At 36.2% G+C, this 21459-nt stretch overlaps 1 protein-coding gene across 10 annotated transcripts in view; it reads left to right on the top strand.

Annotated features, from left to right (window-relative positions):
• The window catches only part of ARB2A (ARB2 cotranscriptional regulator A), a 480464-nt gene that overhangs the window by 415743 nt on the left and 43262 nt on the right, over window positions 1-21459 (top strand). The window contains exon 11 of one of the 10 annotated variants that reach the window (XM_063612386.1): window positions 12804-12826. The exons of the other annotated variants lie outside the window; for them this stretch is intronic. Within the exon in view, the coding sequence (XP_063468456.1) occupies window positions 12804-12808 (5 nt within the window). The 3' untranslated portion in view covers window positions 12809-12826. Of the gene's footprint in view, window positions 1-12803; window positions 12827-21459 lie in introns of those variants that run through there. 10 annotated transcript variants of the gene reach the window in all.

Here is a 21459-nt window from a genome sequence, read left to right as displayed (position 1 = left end):
GCAGGATACATTGAAAATAAATGAATTCCAAGAATTATGTTTAAAATTTTAGCTATGAGAGTGAGGAGAAACTTGAAGACAAGATACTTGGTATATTCCAGACATAACTCTAAAACTAAGTAGCAATTATGATCTTGATCAAATCACTTAAGTTCTCTGAGACTCTGTTTCTTCTAGTTATAACTCTAAAATATTGGGGGAATCTCCATTTTTTATTATGACAAATAATCAAAAATTAACTAGATGTTGTGATTTACATTGGAAATATATTCTTATAAGAGACCACCTTTAAATACACAAGAGTTTTTAAGTATTTACTTCTTTATATTTATACTTAAACAGTATTCCTGAACCTCACAACTTTTTGTTTTCTTATTTTCCTCTTCGTTCCAGGCCTATCAAAGATGATGGAATCTTTGAAAGTGTGTCGATGTGTATGCTTATGTAATATTAGGACTGAAATTTTTAAATCTTAAAATGTGAAAGCTCCAGTTGTCAGAAGATCATAAGTCTTTACTTTTAAGGACTGTTAAAAATCACCTTCTGTGAGATCTCAGCTTTGGGATTTTTTTTGACATTTCAAGACTTAAATTTGAAAGTGTAGAATCTCTATAAATACAACATTACCACAAGCCCAAAAAAGTCAAGAAATGCAAAAGGTTAGATTCTTACTAACTCCTCTCCCACATTATGCTCTAAATTGAGTTATGTATCTTTGAGTTAAATACGTAATCAGGAATACTTTATATGAAATACAGTTTAAGTTATGACATATTAAGTTTTTCTCTTTGAATTTTGAGGCATAAAATTGTGTATGTAAATCATGCAATATCACATTTTTTGCATGTGCCCTTAAGGCTTTTTTATGTTTTCTTCACATAGTCCCCTCATTTACAACTTTATCTTGCTGTGGACTAACCATATGGGAAATCCACTATTTTAAACTTAAGCTATTTTTGTGGTGTTACTGCATAAGAAAATGCCTTTAGAGTAGAAAAATCATATATTTTTTAACCAGATTATATAAATAAAAATTAATTTTTGTCTAGTGGTCATTTCTTGGTTCAATTTGAAGTATATCATTTTTAATTCCTAAATATTTCTAGAAAGCCTCCATTGTCATGGCCAAGTGAAAAATCGAAGATAATAAAGGAGAAGTGCCATGAGACCTGGACATTTTCAATGTGCTGAAGATTTAAAATTATGTGTAATTTACATGAGACATATAAATGAAAGGATAGACTTCACTAAGATTTTTTTTTTTTTTTTTGCTTTAAAAATAGGGTATTTCTCTCCTGCAGCAGCATCTCACATCTCATACATATGTGCATATTTAGTTTTCTATGTAGCATTCAGTCCCAAGAACACTAATTATAATTTTAAATTATCAATAAGATATAGGCTTAAAGTACAGTAGATGTTGAATTTCATATCTCTTAAAAGATTCCCTATCCAAAGAAAGCGACTACTTTATGCTTTTATTTTCATTTTTTAGAAATTGTTATGAACTTCAAAGTCACTTATATTCCACCTTTTACGTTAAAAACAGTCTTTGAATTTGTAGTGTGCAAACAGGTATATGGTTTTTATGTCTAAGGAAAACATTGCCGATGGTAATTCATCTGTGTATCAGGAAACAAGTGAAAACCAACACATGATCCTCAGTTCACATGGGACCATCTCAAAGTGTTTCTTTGAAGTCCCTGTTGGTAATATTTACAAAATGGCTTGCCATTGACTTGTTAGTATGCTCATTACTTTTGTTTAGAAAAAACCTCAGTTATAATGCTTTTTTTTTTTTTTAGACGAAGTCTTGCTCTGTTACCCAGGCTGGAGTGTAATGGCCCGCTCTCTGCTTACTGCAACCTCCACCTTCTGGGTTCAAGTGATTCTCCTGCCTCAGCCTCCCAAGTAGCTGGGATTACAGGCACCTGCCACCATGCCCAGCTAGTTTTTGTATTTTTAGTAGAGACGGGATTTCACCATGTTGGCCAAGCTGGTCTTAAACTCCTGACCTCAAGTGATCCACCCACCTCGGGCTCCCAGAGTGCTGGGATTACAGGCATGAGCCACCGCACTCGGCCACATTTAGATTTTTGCTTGTTTATTTGTTGTCTTTGAAATATTTCTTCTGCCCACCTTGATTATGATTGCCCCAGCAAGAGTTTACCAAACAGTAGTTCCTTAGGTGTCCTGCTATTTTCCTAAGAAATCTTCACTTGGAATTTTATATTTCTCTTCTGATGGAAGGATAACTGAATTCTATAATTTTGTTGTCTTTTACATTTGAGACGATACAGACAGTCATGTTGAAGCTTCTCAGGAACTAAAATGCGATTTCTATAGTAGATTCAGCTTTGGGAACCGTATAAAAAAGTTAACACTTCTCTGTATAACAAACAGTATTGTCTGGGGTTTGGTGCCATGTTAGAGCCATCCCTTATCAGTGAGTTTCCCAAAGAATATGCTGCTCTTTTTGCATAATAGGATTATTTCTAGGAATGGCTCTCTTGACCGAAGATGTGCTACCCTCTCAAAACACATTTGGGTCCCTTAAGCATTTTCAGTGTGCTTTGCGATCATGCTCACTCAGTGTCAACTCAGGTGTTCCATTGTCATTCTGATATACATAAACATTCGGCTACACAGTGGGTAAGAGGTAGAAGTAGCACTGAGATCCCCAGGACAGGGACCAAGGCCCAGTTTGGTCTCTCCTTGGCTAAATTCCATTTTGGACAGCTCACTGTTTTTCTTTGATGTGTGGGGTTTAATTGCTTATCCCTAAACATAAGGCTCAATTGGTGGGAGCTTGTGCAGGGACAGCCATTTGCCCTTTCCTGAATTAAAAACCTGAACATCATTAACAGTTTATTTTTGCAGAGAACCATGCTGCAAGTGGGATACAAAAATGTTATTTTTGACTGCCCAGTTTTGTCCAGGCTAGTCCCTGATTTATCTCATGACCTCACAATAGCCTCTCGTGCCCGCCTGGCCACAAAGCTTGATTATTTTGTAATTTGATCTTAGTGGGGATTCCAACCGTGCTTCCCTGCTCGTGGGCAGCAGAATGTGGCAGCATGCCTGCTCACTTGCCTGAGCGGCTATGATCAGATTACTCCTTCTCAGCATTTTTTATATTGGCTGCCTACAAAGTTCAGAGAAGCTTGAAGTCAGCCCACTTGAGTTTTACAGCCCTTAACAGAGGGAGACAGAATAGGAATCTTGGTCTCATCTGTGTCTACTGTTAAGACAGTCAGAAAGCCACTCAATGCTGAATATCTGTATCTTTAATTTTTTTTACATGAACTTTTGTGCATCATGTGATTTCCAAAAACCATTTTTCAAACTTTGTTATTTTTAGAGCTGGCAGCTGAGTTTTAACTTTTATCTTTTAAACATTTTGATAATATGTTAAGAATCTGCATAAAAGATGGGGAAGTTTTACTTTTCATTGTTGTTAATAGCAGATCATTGCAGGTCATCATAATTAGGAAAGCACCCTTTTCTCCATACTATTCTTTCAGCCCGATATTCATAGGATGATGATATTTGTCACCATCTTTATGAGATAACATGACTGCATCCTATTGAGGTTACAGAAGGAAAACGCAGTGTCCAATCTGGCACTGTGACATGGCGCGGGAAATTGAGAACCCATACTGCTTTCATTTCCTTCACGTAACAAGCAGTCATTGAGCACCAAAAATGTGCAGGCCCTCTGTGAGGCACTGGTGATGCAGCAGTGAGCTAGATACATGGTCCCTGCTCTCCTGGAGCTTAAAATTTATTCTTGGAAACAAGATTTCTTATACGGTATATTTGTTTAGCAACTTTTAAGAATTATATTAGAATAATTTCAGATTTTTTTAATGTAAACTAGAGAGTTGAAAAGGTCTTAGGAGTTCATTTTATCCAGCCTCCTTCCTTGTACAATGAGGAATCGCCCCCCTATGGTATTTGTTCATATGAGTGAACAGAATATGCACTTCATGTTTCATTGTTCAGAATGAAGAAATCATGATTATAGGTTAAGATATAATTTAAAATCCAGCCAAAGCTCGATTAAAAACAGTTTTGTTTTCTGACATTATCATTCATACGTTCAGTGGACCAGCAAGAAAGCTTGCAAAATGAAGCATAAACAATGTGGTGCCAGTTTGCTTTAAAATCCCTAATATATGTTTTGTAAACAAAGCTTATAAAACTTAGTACTCTGCTAATTAAATAACAAGAAAGATTTTATGAATACATGAAAAGCCAGAATGTAAAATGTCTTCAGGGGAACAGGTGCTGTAATGACATCACTGTGTGTCACACAGCATTTTTTTTTCTTGATACTTGTACTTGGTCATAATGGAAAGAAATTGATTCCAAATGTGTTTTCTTGACCCCCTTCTCCATTCATGTTAGTGCCTAACCTTAAATGATGTTTCTACAATCTTGGTTGTATTTACAGTAATTATATGCATAATGTAGCATATTATTGTCCAGACTTCCTGTTTAATCAGTACAGAGCTTCTTACAAGTGCAGCTGAAAAGGGCAAACAAAATTAAAGCTTTATATACCAAAACAAGTTTGATTTGCTAAGCTCCCAGCATTCCAAAGTACACAAATTTGTTCCACTAAGTTTTCCGATGGCTTGCAGATGGGCAATGATTAATCAGAGAGCTAACTGTGAAGTAGTTTGCAATTAAACTGGAAAGCTCTGAAGCATGCTAATTGAATCAGAAAATTAGAGACACTGAACAGTAATTGGCTATTTCTCATGCAGCAGGTGCCAGGCCACTCATCTGTGGAACAAGGTATTTAAGGCACATTAGCACTAGTAAAAATACTTCTTGATATGGAACAGTTAGATTTTCTGCTCATTTTCACCATGGATGTCAAAACATACAGCTGTGCTATCTGGTACTTGCAATTCATGTTTGAAGAATTTAAGTTAGGTAAACATATGGGAGAAAAGTAGTGGGCAACCTCTAAGCGCTCAGGAAGCATTTTAGAAGAGAAACCAAAAATGAGGGGCTGAGTGAAGTTTTTGTTTTTCCAACTCAATCACTTTTGCTTTCTTATTGTACATATTTAGAAGTTGAATTTTCTGTTTAGTGTTAGTTTAAAGCAACAACAGTATAAATCTAGTACTGCTGTGAGCTTAGTAGATACATAAAGCCAATTCATATCATATCTCAGCATGAGTTTATATCTTCTAATTAGTATCACCATTTTATAGAGTGAGCACATGCTATGAAAGTTTGTTTGCCATGCCAACAGGGACCAGGACATGTAGTTTTTCTTTAGTAGAATGATCTGCTGTAGGATCGTGAACAACTGTAACCTAGCCAGTGGGTAATCAGGCAAGTATGAGATTTAATAAGTTCAATTGTGGAGGTTTGTTTTAATAATAATCATTTTCATATTATCAAGGGTGGGGCATATGACTTCTGGTTCCCATTGCTTTAATTAGCATTCAGTATTGTTATTAGAAAGTAAAAAGTACAAATGAAAATGAAAGTATACTAAACTATACTGGTTGAGAAGCAGAATATTACAGTATTCACATGTTAATCATTACTTAGAAAATAGTGAGTTTGAACCAAGAGACATAAATTATAAATTATAAATTGTAAACATTGCATAGAGGATATGTTTTAACTGTGTCTCATTTAAATTAAGACAGGGAGTTTTCTCTGCACAAATAATGTTCCTTAATTAAGTTTTAAAGTCTCCTTTATAATGTTTTATTAAGAACATTCAGCAACATGTTACCAAAAAAGGTTTTAGGTTGAACACACAGTTTGTAAAAAAATATAGCACACTACAAGCATAATGCTTTATGTCTTCAAGCTATACATTTTTTTAAGTTAAAGCAAAAGCTCCTCTTTGGCAGGCCTCCTTCTCTACCCCCAATAAACCATGTGCATTTTGCATTATTGAGTCTGAAAGCAGTTCTGAAACATTTACATGATCAATGTCTTTGGCTTGAGGGATAAAGTTTGCTCTTCCATGGACAAGTGAGAACATATTGATCATTTTATTCTATTTGCTATTTCTAAATTCAATATACCTCTTGAGTCGATAAGCAAGATCGAGAGCATATTCTTTTGTGTGTGTGCCTGGTTGTAGCTTGTTCTCAAGATCCAAGATACATTTTTGATTAATCACGAATGCTCTGAGGTCATGGAGAGCAAATGTGTTTGTGGAGTGTCAGCTGATGCTGTCAGATAAATGTCTTAAGCTTAGCCAGGGTTCATGCCCCAGCTTTAGGCTGTGCCAAATGTCTCCCCTTGTTGAGGAAGATAACAGCTACACTGGAGGCGACTGAGCTGTTTGTTCACTGAAAGGGCTGACCTTGCCATATGGGGCTACAATCAGGTGAAAGAAAGAGTGTAGATGTTTTAATTGAAACTTTACAAATTTCAGCTTTCCATTTGATTCCCACGATCTTGTTTCCACTAACTTACATTCTTGGTGTTATATGTCTTGTCTGATTATAACTATGTTGCTTAAGTGTTTCCGATTAGACTCCTTAAGATAAATGATCCCTCCAATATTGTTCTTGGTGTATTCTGAGAGTATTTTGGCACTATCAGTATGTTATTAAAATACTGAAGAGTCATGAAAATATTTATTAGAATAAAAGGGATATGTTTCTCTTTGAGTATGTGCAGTAGAGATTATTCTTGCTTTGCAGTTTTTTTCAAATCCACTGAATTAAAAAAATATGTTCTGGCAAAAAGAGGTCATTTGTGTTAATGACCCTTGTCCATGTAACTTCTTATCTTCAGAGGACTCGTTTAATCACATTTACCCCCACTTACAGTAATTTGTCTTCTTTTACTAGACAGAGTCTATAAATAGGAAATAATGACAAACCTAAACTAACACCTGGAGAATGCTTTTTACGGAGGCTTTCCCTGTTTGAGACTAAAGGCAGTCAGAATAATCATATGGTGATGCATAAATAAGTGAACTCTCTATGGGCTGTTTGTGGGCATTTGCTGCAAAATACATTCTTTAAACGAAGTGCCTTTCTTCTTTCCTATGCCAATTTGTTCTTTTCTCTGAAGAAGCTGGTGTACTTTTCTTTCCTTCCTCCAAGAAGTTCATACTGCTATGGGTAAATCATCAGTGCTAATTAGACCCAATAATGCTGAAAGAGAAAAGAAAGAGAAAAAAAGAAAGAGAGAGAGAGAAAAAAAAAGAGAAGCGAGAAAGAACACATGTGTCGTGAACTCCCACCAGATCTCTTGAAAATGAGACATTTTAAATATTTTATGCTGAACACAAAGATTCTTGAGTAAATGGTTTTATATTCTGTGTCCCAAAACAAAACTGTCAGGGTCAGTAAGCAGTGCTGCTTAAAAACTCTCTATTTTTAATTATTTCATTTAAAATTACCTCACACTTGAAATGTAGATTCTGTTGGCTATCTATAACATCTACAGTGTAAAGTAGAAAAAGGAAATAAAACTAGAAGAAAATAAAAGATTTTATTAACTTCAGAAACTTTTCCTTTATCAAGTGACACTTTAAAAAATATTATATTTCATTATCTAGAGACAATTATGTTTCATGTGTGTTGGCATTAGTGAACAAAATGAAATTTGGTTTGGTTTGGTTTCTGCAGTAGCTAAAGTTACAAATAGACCAAGTAGAAATGCGAGAAACTGAGGATAACATCTGTGGTCAGACATTAAACTTCTGGTGATATGATTAAAAGAGCCAGGTCAGATCGTGGTTTTCTATAATTTTCTATTAAAGACTAATAATAGCTAATGCCAAAATCATATTTGTAAACCATAGTTTTAGGTGTAAATGTAGAATTTTAAAATTCTATTTTCTTCAAATTTAAGCACAGTTTAGTTCTGGACTAAATTTTATGGGTTTTCTTTAAGTATTCCTTGCCCATCATTAATTGTTTTTTCTTCTTTATCTCATTAGCTTAAATTTTTTAATGCACTAAAATATTAGTGATGCATGCTGGGCGTGGTGGCTCGTGGCTGTAATCCCAGCACTTTGGGAGGCTGAGGCGGGTGGATCACAAGGTCAGGAGATTGAGACCATCCTGACCAACATGGTGAAACCCCGTCTCTACTAAAAATATAAAAATTAGCTGGGTGTGGTGGTGAGTGCCTGTAATCCCAGCTACTCAGGAGGCTGAGGCAGGAGAATCGCTTGAACCAGGGCTTCAGAGGTTGCAGCGGGCCAAGATGGTGCCATTGCATTCCAGCCTCGTGACAGCGAGACTCCATCTAAAAAAAAAAGGATATTAGTGATGCATACAGTAACATTTCTATCACTACTTTTTTAAGACTACTGCCAAAAGATGGTTAACCCTTTAGTTAATATTATTCTCAGTCCCCATCATTTTAAAAGTATTGAACTTTGTCATGCCCAAGTCAGATGTAAGAAGAGACTTGGGATTGTTTGACTTTTCATATGTAAATATGTTATTTAGAAGACTGATAATTGATAACAATACAATAAAATTCTTCTTTAAGATTTGGAGCTAATTCTCAACACACCTTTGGAAGGGAATAATAAAATAAACTGATCTTAAGCAGAACTCACTCAGCCATTCCTCAAAGTTACTATCTCCTTAGACAGTACTTACTAGCATACTTACTTACTTACCAGTTCTTTCCATTGAAATAAATGAGTTTTAGTATGTCTGTAACATTTCTATTTTTCTTCACACTATCTTCTACCTTTATCCTCTTCCAAGCTACTTTATTTTCCTCCCATTTAAAGTTTTAAGTCTTAATGATTATTTATTTCAGTGACCAACCAATTATAAAAATCATAAAAATGAGTCAGTACATTAAAGTGGTATTTTTTCCAAACTTTGATCCTCTTTTTTACTACAAGAGCTCGTTGAAAAATTGAGGGGTCATCTCAAAAATTCTGGAAAGAAGTATTAAATGTCCAAAAATTTTTTTGTAAATCAAATTGTGCTTCATTTTTTTAATAACATGAAGTCTGATGGTATTTCCAGTTATCAATTAGAATTGTAAATCCTACTTTTTCTTAATCAAATATTGGAAATGATTTCAACATACATAAGGGTTTTCTAAGGACGTGAATCCTCAGCTCTTATTATTTGACATTTAGAACAAATTTTCGAGTAATATTGTAATTCTATGTTAGTTCACTGTATCATCTAAAATGACTTATTTACATTTGGGCTTTTATCTTTATTCTTTACTTCACGTATCCAAAAAAACAAGGCTGGATTTATACTGTGATTCTTTATATTCTGTACTTTTTAGTTGATTACAAAACGGATGGTAAAATCATTATTGACAATTATTACTCAATAACAATTGATACAACAGAAATGATGACACTGTATATTTATTTTCTTAGACTAATCTGGCTTCTTTAAGATTCTGGAAGGTTTGAAATTACCAGTACCCTGTTGAATAAAATATATGGAAAATATCTTGTTTTGAGGGCTTATAATGCGTCTCTTACTAATGAGAAAAACAATCATTTTTAAGTGCATAATCAGTGTCAGCATTTTGTATATCACAATGAAAGTCCTGAAATAGTGGCATTCTGGATGCTCCTGTGAGGAGACAGACTAGTCTATTATAAGAAAATCACTTTCCTCTTATACTTTTATAAAAATTCTAGCAGGAAAAAATAATTAGAGAATTATTTTAAATAGTACAATTGTAAATGAAAGTAATTTGGAACATTTCAGCATTGTAAAGTGTATAATCACCATTGCATTTTTATACATAAATAGAGGACTGACTGAGTCTTTGAGAAAATCTGTCCCTTTCTAGACTCATAATTTTTTCATAACCAGAAATGTACAAGAAATATTATGTTTGTAAGTTCTCATTACTCATTAGGCATAACTAAATACAACATGTAAAGAATGAGATTGTGCTTTTAATTGTTCCTATGTGAATGAATATTCATCTTGTGGAAATTTAATCTGCTGTTTTTTTCCTAAACTTAACAACATAGAAGGTATTTCGAAGTGAAAATAACAGACATTGTATATGGCCCTGAGTTATGCTGAGTATATTTCCTTTACCTTCAAAAAAGGCTACTGAATTTACTTAAGCCTTGAAAATCATAGAATCACTCTAGGCAGACTGAGGAGGGGCTGCTCCTGTTGAAGGAACAAATGAAGGTGAGTGAGCCTGAAGCATGTAGAACAAGGAGGAGATCTAGGCAGAAGCCACATTGCTTAGAGCCTTTGGAGCCTTGGAGTCCGAATTTTTATTTTCTTGTAAGTACAGTGGGAAACCACTGAGGATCTTGAGTTGGATAGTGATCATATCTATTTTAGATTAAAAGTGGATTGGTGGAGGAACAAGTGGGTAAGAAGCTGACCACTTAAGAAGCTGGCTCAATAGCCTAGGCAGGCAATTATAGTGGCTTGGATTTTGGTGGCAGGAGTTGGAGATGGGAAGAAGTGTCCAACATAATCATTTAGAGATGGGAAGAGAGAGGATAGGAAGGATGAAAAATGACTCCTAGATTGTTGGCTTGAACATCTGGGTGGTGTCTTTTACTAAGATAAGGAAGTCTGGGAGAAGAACAGGTTTGGGAGGGAAAATTGGGAGCAAAATTTTGGCATTTAACCATGCTCTCTTTTTATGTTAGAACCTTTATTTAAGGAAATAGTCTAGAGATCAGAGAGAAGTTTCAGGATAAGAAAGAAAAAATAGCAAGTGCATAACTTTAAAATTTCCTTTTTACCAACATGTGAAACTTCTAACTTGACCTAGAAGTTATTTGACTAGAATGTAAGGGTCTAACAACAGTGTGTATGATTAGAATATAAAAGTCACCATTGACTAACGGGCTGTGTACACCCTCTGAATTAGCTACTTCTGACCAATGCAGATTTCATTTGTAGTATGCAGAAGTTTGCCTTCTGCATAATGCAATGGGGAAAGGTTTTCCATAGCCCCAACATGACAACAACACGTAATTTGAAAAACAAGTTCTCCTTCCCTTGATTCTCTATTAAAGAATTTTAATAACGTTAAGAATCCACAATGTTAATGCTGCCTTACAAATGTAGGTACTCTGTTTTATACTTTCTTTAATGGCTGGGTAATCCTTTGCAAATAGGTTTCTCTAGTTAGCCCCATTCAAACCTAAAAACAGTGCCTCTCATAACTTGTCAGTCAGGTATGAAGAAGACATGTCCCCAAATATTAACTAGTTCTTCCCACTTCCATGACAGTAGATTTACCATTTCAGTGTTACATTTGTCTGGAAACCACACCCTTAATTGTTGAGTTGTATCACCTTTTAAAAAGGTAATTTGTGTGTGCTTGTTAATTTGTTCATTCACTCACAACTCTAAAGAGCAAAGCTGTCTTCTTTGGCAGACTGGTTTTTATTTTCACTTTGTATGGTGTGGGGAATACAGCAGTGGTAAGAACAACTAGAATTAGGAAGGGATAAATGTGGCATTTCACGTCAAACATGCAAATTAGGATGACTTTTAAAGTTATAGTTCCATCAACTTATTTTAGATACTTTAGAAAGTACTTTAGAAAGTTCCAAAATCATTATTCAGACATTTGGGGATCACAGGTTTTGGTGTAATTATCAGCTTGCTCTTGTGAACAAAATTATAGGCCAATCCAGTTTTCCCCATGGCAGATTGACAGACCTGGTAGATTGAGTAGATGCAATGTCTGCATTATATATTGACTCTGGTAGAGCTATCCATTGTCTCTTTAATGGTCTGATGATCAATAAGGAGGGACTGGATGAATGATAAGAGATGATAAGATGAAGAGGGAAGACTTTGATAAGAATAGCTTTTATCAAAGTATAGTGGTAAAGAAGAATAAAATACATAGTGAAGAGGAATATTCTTAATTCGTGTACTTATCCTATCCACTGTTCCTAAAACTCAAAAAAACAAATACCATCTTAAATGCAGTGAATTAAGTGGACTCAAATTTGCATTTTGTTCTTTGTCTGCCTCTTTGGTAATCTGGAAAGCTTCTGATTTCTTTGTCCTCATGTTGCTTTTAAAAAACACTGTCAGCCAAGGCCCTATCCCCATTCTTTTGTTATTCTTATATATGTGGACTGCCATCTGCCTTGCTTTTATAGATCATAGTCATTTTTGCCTTACTAATTAAATAGCTTTAACAAGCCAGGCATGGTGGCTCACGCCTATAATCCTAGCACTTTTTGGAGGCTGAGTTGGGAGGATTGCTTGAGGCCAGGAGTTCAAGACCAGCCTGACCAACATGCCGAAACCCTGAATCTACTAAAAAATATGAAAACTAGCCAGGCATGGTGGTGCATGCCTGTAGTCCCAGCCACTCAGGAGGCTGAGGCACGAGCATCGCTTGAACCCAGGAGGCGGCGGTTGTAGTGAGCCAGATCAGGCCACTGCTCCAGCCTGTGTGAGACTGAGATGCTATCTCAAAATATAATAATAATTTTTTTAAAAGCTTTAAGAACATAATATTTTTAGATTGCTTTTCAAATTAGAGTAACTCTTTCATACAGAAAGAAAAAAATTAGTAGAAAAAGAAATTTAATGATTGAGATTAGATTGTATAAAATTAAGTGTAGCATCATGAACATTCTAATTTAGTCATTCCTTACTCCTCCTTCACATCCAAACTTTATCTCTTTAAAGTCATTAAGAGTGACATTGAGATCTTCTTGTCTTTTGGCAGTGAAATTCACCTTTCAGTTTGTAAGAGCTGTGATATGAATTTACCTATAAATTGGCTCAAAAAACTAATGAATATCACTAGCTAAATTATGGCTTGACTTTTAAAAATGCATTCTTAATCATTTCTAGGCTGAGAATGGTATCTCATGCCTGTAATCCCCATGCCAGGAGGATTGCTTGAGGCCAAGAGTTCAAGACCAGCCTGGACAACATAGCAAAACCCTGTCTTGACAAAAATAAATAAATAAGCAAGCTGGGCCTGGTGGCACACGCCTGTAGTACCAGCTACTCAGGAGGCCAAGATGGGAGGATCACTTGTACCCAGGAGTTTGAAGCTGCAGTGAATGATGATCACACTTCTGCACTCCAGCCTGGGCAACAAAGCAAGACTCTGACCACCCCCCCAACCAAAAAAAGAGAATTTTCAACAGTGGGCATCTATCAAGAATACTCTGAATAGCTAAAACTAGTTTAGGCACTATAAGAGGTTGTAGATATGTAAAAATGGAAGATATGATTAGTACCCATTAGGAGCTTACGGTTTAAGGAAAATGCAAGTTTTGACTTCTACAACTACTAAACAGCCATAGTTGGGGAAATTAATACCGTAATTTAGAAGAAAGGGTACAAGGAGGTTTCAGCCTAAAGGAGGATGATGTAAGAAGAAAGGTAAGGGAAGCAATTGGAAGGGTTAAGAAAAACCTCATAAAGGCAGAGAGGAATAATTAAGGAATATTCAGAAACCTGTCACTGTGAGCATTTTTGATGTATGCACCTCATCACCAAGAACTGATAAGACTTAAATCCTACAACTGTTATTATTTTTGGCATTTTCTCAAAGTATAGATTGTGATCTACAGTTTACAGGTTCATTTCTGGACTCCAAAGAAACAAAAATTTTAAATTTCCTTTTTATGGACCACAAAATATACCACATCACTTATATTTACAACTCATGAATAAAACTTGTTTTTATGATTTTGGTCTATTGTTATGTGTTTACAGTCGATGTACATAGTTAGGAGCATCTACCACACCAAAACTGGAGCTTTAAGGGATGGTTTCCTGAACAGTGAGCCTTGAGCCAAACTTAAAGGAATCCGGAATATGCATTGTTAAGTAGGCAGGTAGGTATTCCTGGGGGCAAATGGAACGTGATTTGCACAAAACTATGGAAGTGGTAATAAGGGAATAAAAATTAATTTTATTGATTTGGTTAGTACCTATCATTAGTTAGAACATTACAATAATCACCTTTGGAATGGCCTGTTAACACAAATTTAATAATAAATCTCCTTTTCTCTGTTAAATGGACCAGGACAAGTATTGTTCATTGCAAGTTCCTATATTAAAAAAAAAAAAAAAAAAGGATATAGCACTATTTTGATTCTTTGATTAATTTATAAAAGTTGACCTAAGTACCAAGGGGGTCTGGGTTGGAGAATATTAAATACATTTTTTTTCACAAGTTCCATGGTATAAAATGTGTACCCAGTTTTTCACGAACAAGCCTTTATTAAAAAATCATCCTGACCGATTCATTTCTCATTTTCAAAGTGGGCAATACACCTTCCATATGTCATTCATGTGAAATAACTGTGTGTACTCTGAATAAGATGTAGATGAAAGGATCCATGAGTCTACGTATATTAAAATGAAGGTTGAAGTCTTTAAAGATACCTACCCTGGTATCTTGTGTAATCTTCTATCAGGATTGTATCTCCGTTTCAGTTTGTATGACACTACCTGTTTTGAATAGGATAAAGACTCGTTGTTACTGTCAGGCCTGTTTTCAAACTAAATATTCATCTAGTCCTTTGTGGCTGCCATTTTTATCAGGCATTCAGAACAGCTTCCCTTTGCTGATCTGCCATTTTCCTGCAAATCAGTGTTTCACTTGTATGATTTCTAGTGAGACAAGCTTAGACCTGGCTGCCTTTCTCTCAATAACAGAGAAAAGAAACGTCTCTGGTGCCTATGCTGCAGAGAAAGTTGATTCATGTGTAAATTATCATTTGGCCTTTATTTGCTTGGCCTGTGGAGAGTACACATGCAGATAAAAAGCTCGGTAGGTCAGGGCTCAGTACGTGCAGGTTTCTCCAGTGGCCGCAGTGACAGCATTAGAATTGTTGTCACAGATTGTCAGACACACTATGATGTCTTATCATTATTTATTTGCAGTGATCTGTGTTAAATAAACTCTAACACGGGAAGTGCATCTATAGTAATAGAATGCCATGTACCTGACCCCTGTTTATTTTATCAGCTCACATTCTAAATAATAAAAATTGGTTTGGGTTTTCTTGATGTTAGATCTGACATCTATATGTTTCTGCCATCAATGTTTCTGTCTTTGGTCTTTCTCCTCTTTCTTCTACATTGTGCTTTAGTTTTATCAAACTTGACTGTTGTCCAAGTTTGTTGTGAACCCTGGGTACTATCTTAGTGACAAATCCTATAAATTAAGGTAGATGTAAAATGCTGTTTGGGGTGTGTATAGCAGCTTCTAGGCACTATGTGGAAATAGTTATGTAAGCAACAGAATCTCTTATCTGTGACTCAGTTGGTTTTCTTATAAGTAAAATCATTTAACACAGACTCATTATTAACTTCACTATTAAAAGAAGTAAATTGTGATTTCTTTTATTTTTTAGTACATCACATCAATTCTCTAGGTGTAATAGCTAAATCTGAATGTATAAGGTAAATTATTGAATATACATACGAAACTGAGAAATGCATTGAAGGCCAGGTGCAGCGGCTCATGCCTGTAATCCCAGCACTTTGGGAGGCCAAGACAGGCAGGCTACTTGAGCCCAGGAATTCAACACCAGCCTGGGCAACATGGGAAAACTCTGTCTCTACAAAAAATACAAAAATTAGCCAGGCATGGTAGTGCATGCCTGTAGTCCCAGCTACCTGGGAGGCTGAGGCAGGAGGATCATTTGAGCCTGGGAAGCAGAAGTTGCAGTGAGCCAAGATTGTGCCATTGCACTCCAGCCTGGGTGACAAAGCGAGACTGTCACAAAAAGGAAAAAAAGAAATGCGTTAATCCCAAAATGATACGATGACTTCAGTCTGCTTTTACTGTTAAAGTCTTGTAATATCTGTCATAAGCGTAGAGCTAATATATTATACCTATTTGTGCAACCTTTATTTATTTGTATAATTCATATTATGTATATTTATTGTCACATTATAAGACATATTTTTTTTTTTTTTTTGAGGCGAAGTCTCGCTCTGTCGCCCAGGCTGGAGTGCAGTGGCACTATCCCGGCTCACTGCAAGCTCCGCCCCCCAGGTTCATGTCATTCTCCTGCCTCAGCTTCCCGAGTAGCTGGGACTACAGGTGCCTGCCATCATGCCTGGCTAATTTTTTGTGTTTTTAGTAGAGATGGGGTTTCACTGTGTTAGCCAGGATGAAGCCATATTATTTTTTAAAGTATGTAATAGCCCAGGTGTGATGGCCTCTAACATACTTAAAAAGATAATATGCCTATAATCTCAGCATTTTGGAGGGCCAAAGCAGGAGGATTGCTTGAGGCCAGGAGTTTGAGACCAGCCTCGCCAACATAATGAGAACCTGTCTCTGCAAAAAATTTTTAAAATTTAGTCAGGCATGGTGGCATGCACCTGTAGTCTTAGCTACTTGGGAAGCCGAGGCAGGAGGATCCCTTGAGCCTAGGAGTTTGAGGCTGCAGTGAGCTATGATCATACCACTGCCCCCCACCCCCCGAGCCTGGGTGACAGAGCAAGACCCTACCGCTAAAAAAAGTAGAACAATAAAAAAAAAGTATGTTAGAACCAATGGAGTATGTTTTATAAGGCCTACCTTACTATCAGAACACTACTGATACATGAACCCTTTGGAAAGCTTTCCTCTTATTATAATAAAATTAAATGAGTTAAATTATGCAGTTAGTATTACAAAATACTACCTTTATTTCTTTCTAAAAATAATCACTATTCAAGAAATTATATTTAGAAACAAATTTATTTCACTTGGCCAAAAAGGTATAATATTTCATTGTAACTTCTGATATTCCATTAGGGAAACAATGCACTATTTATTTAGAGTATACTTGTAATTGTAATTAACTATATGGAAATTACATTTAGCTAATTATCACCAAGACCTGAACAAATAGGATGATCTTCCTTCCTTTGCTTTCTGCTGTGCCTCTCGCCACCGAAGCCCAGTTGAGATGTGAAGGGGGGCCAATTCCATTCCATCGTCGTACATGCCCTTAGACAACTCTTTCCCTGTGCAGTCTATCCGATAGCCTTTTTTTATATTCCATATGGAACAAGGGAGAGATGGGTGTATATTCAGCCTACCCATCTATCTCACCTGATCAGCTGAAATAACTTCTTTCCTTATTTCCTCCTAATTTCCCTACTCCACTCCTCCTAGGCTGAAATAATTTACCAAGTTTAGCCCAAATGGAAAAGAAAAATACAGGAGGAAACTTTTAGCTTTCCTTCAGGGGAAGGGGAATGCTAAAGCTCACCTACCTTACCTTTAGTCTCAAATAATAACTGTATAGAAAAGTTTATGTCTGTAACCTGTAAAAACAGTTTGGCACAGGTAACTGAATTGTTTTATCACTTGATTGACTGAAGTTTTTATAGTTTGGTTTCAACCAGGAGAGAGACTGGAGGAAAATAGAAGGGATTTGCTGACAGAATAAGAGAGTTGGTGCTGTGATTTGAATATGTCCCGTCCAAAATTTAGGTGTTGTCAGTGTAACGGTATTGAGAGGTGCGGATTTTGTGGGGTGATTGAGCCATGAGGGTGGGGTCCTAGTCAGTGCAATTAGGTTCCCTTTATAAAAGGGCTTGATGGAGGGAGTTTGTTCCTCTAGTCTGCTTTTTGCCACATGAGGACACAAGAGTTTCTCCCCTCTGGAGGACACAGCCCTCGTCAGACAACCAAACCTGCCAGCACCTTGATTTTGGACTTCCCAGCTTTCAGAACTGTGAAAAATAATTTCTGTTCTTTTCAAATTACTCAGTCTCAGCTGTTTTGTCGTAGCAGCACCAACTGGTCTAAGGCAATGGAGTAAAACTCAAAAGATGGAGTTACAAAAGAGCAGCCTTGCTTAACGCCATCTACCATCTACCCAGTGATCATCACTACAGAGTTGGAGCGAGGGAGGGACAGTAACTGTAATGGGGTTTGTCCTGTCAGTGCTCCTGGCACACATGAAAAATTGTGAGAAAAAGATATAATTCTGTTTGTACATTGGTTAACTGATGCCTTACTAAAGACAGTTAGGTGTGTAGGTGTGTAGGTGTGTATAAATATATTTTATGTATATGTGTATGGTATATAGCATACAAACATAACATTTAAGTGTAAGTATCAACAGTTGTGGCAATTTTCCTAAGATATATCTTAATGCATCTGTGTTGAGATAGGCATGCTATAATTATGACAATTAAAGACATTTAAAAGTAGCAAGCAGATTTGTTTTTATATGTAATAATTTATTTACCCTGGTAGCTGAACTCAATACAGAATCTCGTTTTTAGTTTACTCTTATCCAATATGGGATAACCTGTTTTCATGGAACCCTTTTGTCTACAAGGAAAGAGACCTATTCAGCTAACCCACCCCTAATACTTGGAATGAATTTATAGTTTGTCTCCTAAAGAAGATTCTTACAGAAAATACGTAAGAACTAGATTTCACCCTGAAATCTTAACATAAGCCAATTAGACTTCATAATGTTGCTCTAATGTGAAATGAATCTGGTATGGGGTATTGTGAGAATACTCATCATCTTGTGATTAAAACGTCATTGAAAATTAATATTGATCTACAAAACAGCTACTCTTGCCACTTAGCTCTCATGAGACATATGGTATTTCTCTAGAGTGGTCTCTGTTTATCTCTGATTCCTTGTTTTACTTATCTGCTGACCAGCTTCTTCCCCTTACTTACTCTTTCTGCCCACTCAGTACTTTAGCAAACGCATGGCCTTCAGGTCCCTCTAGTCTGACTTGACTTCCTGACTTTTCAGCCACAATCATCCACCGGTCTATTGGTATCATACATTTAAATTTTTCAGAAAATTATTTTTTCTCATCTTTTTCCTCTAGAGCAAGCTTGTCCAATCTGCAGCCCAGGATGGCTTTGAATGTGGTCCAACACAAATCTGTAAACTTTTTAAAAACATTATGAGACTTTTTTGTGATTTTTTTTTTTTTTTTTTTAGCTGATCAGCTATCATTAGTGTTAGCCTATTTTATGTGTGGCCCAAGACAATTTTTCTTCTTCCAGTGTGGCACAGGGAAGCCAAAAGACTGGACACCCCTGACAGGTGATGACCCTCTGAATAGGCTGTACTTAGTTTTGTGCCCCTTCCTGGTTTCAGCAGCTGTGGATAGGAGGTGTAGGGTAATGTGAAACAAAAGATGACCCCTTACTCCTGTCCCTGAAACAGGTCTATAAGCAACGTAGCTTCACTAAAAGGAGTGATTGATGAGCAGGTACTATGATTCATACTTCTCATATGTAATCTACCTTAAACAAATTACTGTCCCTGGTTTGGGGCACCAAACCATTAACATGACCCATTGCTTAAATGTTACTTCCTCGAAGAAGTCCCAGACTACACGCTGTATATGCTGCTAGCATATGCTCTCATAGTACTCTGTATTTCTACAAGCATAAAGCTCATCAGTGTTATCTTACTACTTATGCAATGCCTTTCTTCTCTCACAAACTCTCGAAGCCTGTGAAAACAGGGGCCATGTCTTTCCCATTCACCATTCTGTCACCTGTACCTGACCTAATGCTTGGCTCATCATAAGTGTCCAAACATTTGTTAAGTTATTTAGTTATTAAGTGCCTTAACCCTATAGGAATCAACTGTTTTAAATTATAGGCTTAATAATCTTCCAAAACCCAGCTCTCCCTCTAGAACATTTCCACTTCTGACAGTGACATTATCAGTACCCCTCAGACAGGGCAGACTCTGACTAATCTCTTTCCAACATCAAGGCAGTCACCATATTTTATTGGTTCGTTCTTTCTCTCTTATCTATGATTTCTTCTCCATTCCCAGTGCCACCTTCTTAGTCCAGTCTCTTCCTCTTCACCTAACTGGTACCCCTGTCTGTAATCCTTCACTTGCTATTAAATCCTGTACATCTTCCTAAAAAGCAGCTTTTCATACCTCTTTCTCTATGTAAAATACTTCATTTGCTCCCCTTCATCTAAACGATGAAATCGAAACTTCTGCGTCCATCACACTCTTGTTCCTGCTAAGTCTCTAATTAGGTTTTCTACTACTATCCTGCACAAACTTTCATTCTATCCAAACAAGTCTAACTCTGTTCTCCAAATAATTATAAGCATTTCTACTCACTTCTTTGTTCACTTACCTTCTTGCCCCTTACTTATCTCTGGTCTTCTTTAAAAACTACCATAAGTTCTACTTTCTTCATAAAGACGTCCCCACTACCGAGTCCTCAGCAATCATTTCTTCTTCTAAAGTTAGAGGACTTATTACCTATGTGTGCAGTATGATGATGAAGAGTCTAAGCTACAGTCAAACTGCCTAGGTTCAAATCCTGCCTCCACAAGTTACCATCTAGGTAACTAAGCAAGTTATTATACTTAACTCCAGTAAACTTTAGCTGTATCATCTCTAAATGACAGCAATAATAGCACTTACATATTGTGAGAATTCAATGTAGTAATGCATCTAAAGCATAGTGAGTATTCAATAAATGTTTTCCATGAAATTATTTGTACACTATTGATTAACTTTTTAAATTCCTGTTATATGCTAGATAGAAACTGTATAAAGAAGTTAAGATTTTAAAAAAAAAAACCTCTATTCTATCTCCCAATTAGATTGTAGGACCCTTACAATTCATTCATTCTGTCCATACATATTATTGAATAACTGATACCTTCAAAACACTGTGCCAGGTACAAGGAATTACAAGGCGACAAAGTGGAACTTCAGGTGCGTTGTGAAAGAAGAATAGGGGGAGTTTAGTACTGAGGAAGCAAGAATATAAGTTAACAAATGAGTGGATAGACATGTTTATAATGAATTTAGAGAAAAAAGCCTCTTACATATAGAACAAATGTCCTTGACCTTCAAGACCATTATAACTACAGCCCTTGTTATTGTGCCTTGCACATGGTAAGAACTCAATAAATGTTTATTGGCATCAGTGAGCATGGTGGTGATGATGAAGACTTTAGAGCACCACAATTTCCAGCCTCTCTTTAGAGCTGTTAACTTTATTTGGCTTCTTTGCTTCTTCATTTTCCACTGAATGAATGCCAGAAAGTCTTTTTCAAATTTTTTTCTGTCTCATCAAGACTTAGATAATGTCTGCTTCTTTTGGTAGCTAAACATCTCCCAAACTCAGTTTCAGGCTGCAGTGAGAAGACACTGTATTATGGTATTGCCAATGGAAACCACTTCACATTTGGGCAACATCATGATGTCTAAGTGGCTCAGATTCAAGTTTAAGGATAGATTCTGGTTCCTGCACATTTGCTGTCAAAAACCACTTTATAAGAGCCAAACTGTGGACTCCTTCCAAGTGTTAGGCACTATTAGAAGTACCATTAAAGTACAGCAGAGTTTCAAAAGATTACGAAATTCTGATTTTTTTTTTTTAATATAACATGTTTAACGATACTTCCATGAAATTTTACTCAGTCCCTTGTTTCTGTCATGGGGCTAAAGGTAGTTGAAATCTCCTTTTTATATAGCATCACAGGTTTTCTAGAGAACTCCAACTTGGAACTTGA

Source organism: Symphalangus syndactylus, chromosome 11 (assembly GCF_028878055.3).
Source record: "Symphalangus syndactylus isolate Jambi chromosome 11, NHGRI_mSymSyn1-v2.1_pri, whole genome shotgun sequence".
NCBI lineage: Eukaryota > Metazoa > Chordata > Mammalia > Primates > Hylobatidae > Symphalangus > Symphalangus syndactylus.
Note: the sequence above shows the minus strand (reverse complement) of the source record. Positions and strands in the feature narration are given on the sequence as shown.